We start from the raw sequence: 3,908 nt of genomic DNA on the forward strand, positions 1-3,908 counted from the left end.
TACTCTATTTGAGAGTATTGGATGATTGGAGATGCTCAAAGCATTTGCAGCCAAGGCAAAGAGTATTTGCTGCTGCAATATATAGACATAGAACCATGCATACAAACCTGAGAAACTTATAAAGGGAAATCTTAGTACCATTTCTAATATATCCATGAATGCCAAATGGATTAGTTGTTTAGATTGTTGTGTATCTAGACTTTTTTTTATTAGGAAGTAGAATGTCAACCAAAAAAATAAGAACTAAACTTCATCTCTAACCAGCATTTAAGAACCCAAAGCAACAAGAGCATTGAGATGCTGAGAACTCAAAAGAACAGTGTTTCTTGAGCATTCCAACATCCATGAACACAATAGGATAAGCTAGATTCATAGTCCATACTTACAAAGGTCCAAGACCAAGGACAACTATTCCCAAAAGAAGGGTGAATCCAATTAGGCAAAAATTCTTCATTCTCGTATCAGGTAGGGCAAATTCGTTAACCATCATCAGTTACTCACTGTCCACTTTCACTTCCATTTCCAATGAACCTTTCCCATCCTGCAGAAATTCAACAAAATTGATAATGTACAGTAGTAGAAGCTAGATTTGGAGACTGACTGTGCTATGCCCTGAAATAGCTAACAAGGGAGAGTTTGGGACGCTGGAGTCAAGTTTTCAATAAATGACTATTTTAGCTGAAAATTGTAGATACAAGAAGCTGTTGGCAATGCTAATATAGAGGGGGGGGGGGGGGGGAAGGGGCAAATAATCCAAATTTTGAAATACTTTAACCATCAAGAAGGAACTCACATCTGCATTATCAGGATTCAGTGCCTTCCCATATTCTGCTTTAAGTTCTGCAGCTCTAGCCACATAAGCCATTTTCTCCTAGAAACCCCAATAAGGTTATAGGCGTCAGTAAGTTCTATCAGACCAAGAATAAGTTAAAGACATTTTACACTAACTCACTTCATCTGCCATGGACTTCCATCTCTCACCTCCTTCCTTTGCAACCTAATAAATTTCAATAATGGAAGTGAATAAAAACACATCCAACCAGAAAAGAAGAGCATTTTTCACTGCATTATGATAGCTTGAATCTCACCACAGAAACACTTTTGCAATCTGGGTTGGTTTCCTTGTAAGACTTCCTAAAATCGTCCCTGAAGCACAATTGACTTAATAAAAAACACATATATTACAGTCTCCCTCCACAAGTACAGAGAGAGAGAGAGAGGCATCACATGAAGAGGAAAAAAGCAGTTGGAGAGCGAGAGAGAGAGAGAGAGAGAGAGAGAGAGAGAGAGAGAGAGAGAGAGAGAGAGGCATCACATGAAGAGGAAAAAAGCAGTTGGAGGGCGCTTGGGCTTGCTTGGATCTTTAGCTTTCTTTTCTTTCTTAGTTTTCTTGGGTTGGGGTTCAGTAGATTTTTCTTTCCTCCTATACCATAATTTTCCAAGAAACAGCAGGCCATAATGCAAACGACTTAACATTATATCTGTAACTTTAACACAATATATAACATAAAGGGAATGGCACTAGGGTATTTTACTTTGCTGAAACTTCATCATCAGATTGCCTTTCCAACTCAGCCTTTTGTGCATCTGCAACAATGAGAACAGAGGAAAAAGGGACAACTAAATGTACCATTAGGGGAAATTTCGAAATTCCAATTCGCTGGTCAAATTAAATATTAGTCAGTAATCATTCAATAAGCATGATTAACACGATTCCCATTGATTACATGGCAATTTGGTTCCTTTAGTTTGGCTGTTTGGTTACACTTACACCATGTAAAACGTTTGGTTACACTTACACCATGTAAAACCTCACTTATCTCACCACCTTAATCACATAACAAACCTTTCTAATTTCAAAATCTTTGTGACTGTTTGAACCTAACTTAACTCAAGCGCCACCACATATCAGCCTAGAAAGGACATGAAAGTGATGAAACTTAGTTTCCCATATACATCCCTGACGTTCCTTCTGACATCCCATTTTTCTACGGTTCCCCCGTGTTTTTCTTTTTTTCATATCCCTCTCCCCCTTATCTGTGAAAAATGATCCAGAATTGCAAGTTACTCATTGCTGAAATACAAATCAATGCCCCCACATACTTGTACGTGGCACACTTGAACACTTCCCATATACCCACATCCACATGTAGCTGTTATCTTTTCCTACTTTTGTTTCCTTTGATTTCTACGCATCTTAACGTGATAATCCATATGCACACATGCAAACTACAAGTAAACCTAATAGTTTTTTTGTCTTCACCTTTATACTCTCCGAGAAACTCCAAAATAAGATATTAGGTGCATTATTAAGAAAAACAAGTTAAACAACCACCATTTGGTATCACCCAACCGATAGAGGTACAAATCATTTAAGTGCAAGGTATCACAGACCAGAGGAAATGGACGATTTTTCCAAAAATAACCCTCTGCAGTGGTCATGTCTCAAACCAAGCCAATACATTGTGTCAATATTTACAGTAGTGTTCCATCGCTAATTGGAATAGGGACTTAGGAGGTAAGATTTTGAGTCATTTTTCCTTGATAAGTCATGGTCCGAACCAATTTCCGCACAAAAGCATGACTTTTGGAATAAATTTCTAACAAATAGAACCTAAGACTTAGTGGTAGCAAATCACAAGTCTCATGCTTTGACCTCCAAGCAAACCCTTGGGGTTGGGTACCAACAAGTCCTTCAAAATGCCTTTTGTCTAACACCAACTGAATGACAGTAGAAGACACCAAGTCATGTACTCAATTTTCAATGAGATAAAACAAACGGAGTCAAGACCAGAGGCATATCAAACACAGTTCCTTATATAGACCTATATATGCATATATGTACAGGTAAAGAACGTGAAAATCAGTGAGACAAATCTGGGGGAAAGGGCAAGAGAAGCTTACCCAGAGCCTTCATGATTTGAGACTCCATGAGGCAATCGTGCAAATCCATCAGTGCAACGGCCAACTGTTTGTTGCACTTCTCACTGCACCATTAATAAATAGTTAAAAATCAAGTTTGTTTAACTGTGATCCCAGTAAGAAATCGCTTGAAAATAACACCCGAAGTACGGAAAAACTGAAAAGTCATAAACAGATTTATGGAAACAAAACCCTTATTCAATGGTAAATTGCAAATGTGAAAACAAAAGCCTGTGACGAAATTTGAACGGAGGAGACCAAACATTAGAGGATATATATATGTAGGTGTGTGTATATATATATAGAGAGAGAGAGAGAGAGGCAGAGAGAGAGAGAGAGAGAGAGAGAGAGAGAGAGGTGTATGTATGCGTATACCAGCGAGTGAAAGCACTGCCATCTTCTGCTCGTTTGAGAGAAGAGGAGGAGGAATCGACTTCCACTCTCTTCCTGGCTCTGGGAGCGTTTGTCTTTGATGTCCCAGCTACTCCACCCGCCATTGAGAGAGAGAGAAATGGAGAGAGAGAGAGAGAGAGAGAGAGAGAGAGAGAGAGAGAGAGAGAGATTCTAGGGTTTGAGAGAAGAGAGGACGCAATTACGAGTGACAATTGTCCAGTTTCAAATACCCGCCCCAAATTTGGACAGCGGGAAAATCAAATTTTTGTTTCCGTTTCCCTCTTTTTATGTTCGAACAAGCGCTTCTAAAATCATTTCCTCTTTTTACGTTCGTTTTGGTACTTAAAATTTCGGATATGATTTTCAATAAATTTTCTTTACATATCTTTTTTCATTCATTACTCTTAAAAATCTATTTCAAGTTTACTCAAAACACTAAAATCATTTTACAACTACAAAGATTTACACAAACTCATTTACATTCACAATGGGACCCTCACACACTATACTAAATGTATGCGAGATCTATCAAAGATGTAAATGTTTGTTTAAATGTTTAGGGAAAAAAACCAAAATGGTTCCTGTAGTTTAGT

The 3,908-nt window shown here is 38.1% G+C and overlaps 1 protein-coding gene across 2 annotated transcripts; it reads right to left on the minus strand.

Moving 5' to 3' along the window:
• Nucleotides 1-222: 222 nt before the first annotated feature.
• LOC131310892 (high mobility group B protein 7-like) lies at nt 223-3,627 on the minus strand. 2 transcript variants are annotated; one of them, XM_058338150.1, is made up of 8 exons: nt 3,298-3,627; nt 2,905-2,987; nt 1,536-1,587; nt 1,316-1,423; nt 1,089-1,146; nt 953-997; nt 794-871; nt 223-541 (listed from the first exon to the last, which is right to left on the minus strand). In XM_058338150.1, exons 1-8 carry the CDS (start codon nt 3,417-3,419, stop codon nt 494-496), a joined length of 594 nt encoding a protein of 197 aa, XP_058194133.1. In that variant the 5' UTR covers nt 3,420-3,627; the 3' UTR covers nt 223-493. The 2 variants fall into 2 exon arrangements, with proteins under 2 accessions (XP_058194133.1, XP_058194134.1); XM_058338151.1 differs by lacking the exon at nt 1,316-1,423 and having other exon boundaries at nt 3,298-3,507.
• Nucleotides 3,628-3,908: the final 281 nt, after the last annotated feature.

This window comes from Rhododendron vialii, chromosome 12a, assembly GCF_030253575.1.
Source record: "Rhododendron vialii isolate Sample 1 chromosome 12a, ASM3025357v1".
NCBI lineage: Eukaryota > Viridiplantae > Streptophyta > Magnoliopsida > Ericales > Ericaceae > Rhododendron > Rhododendron vialii.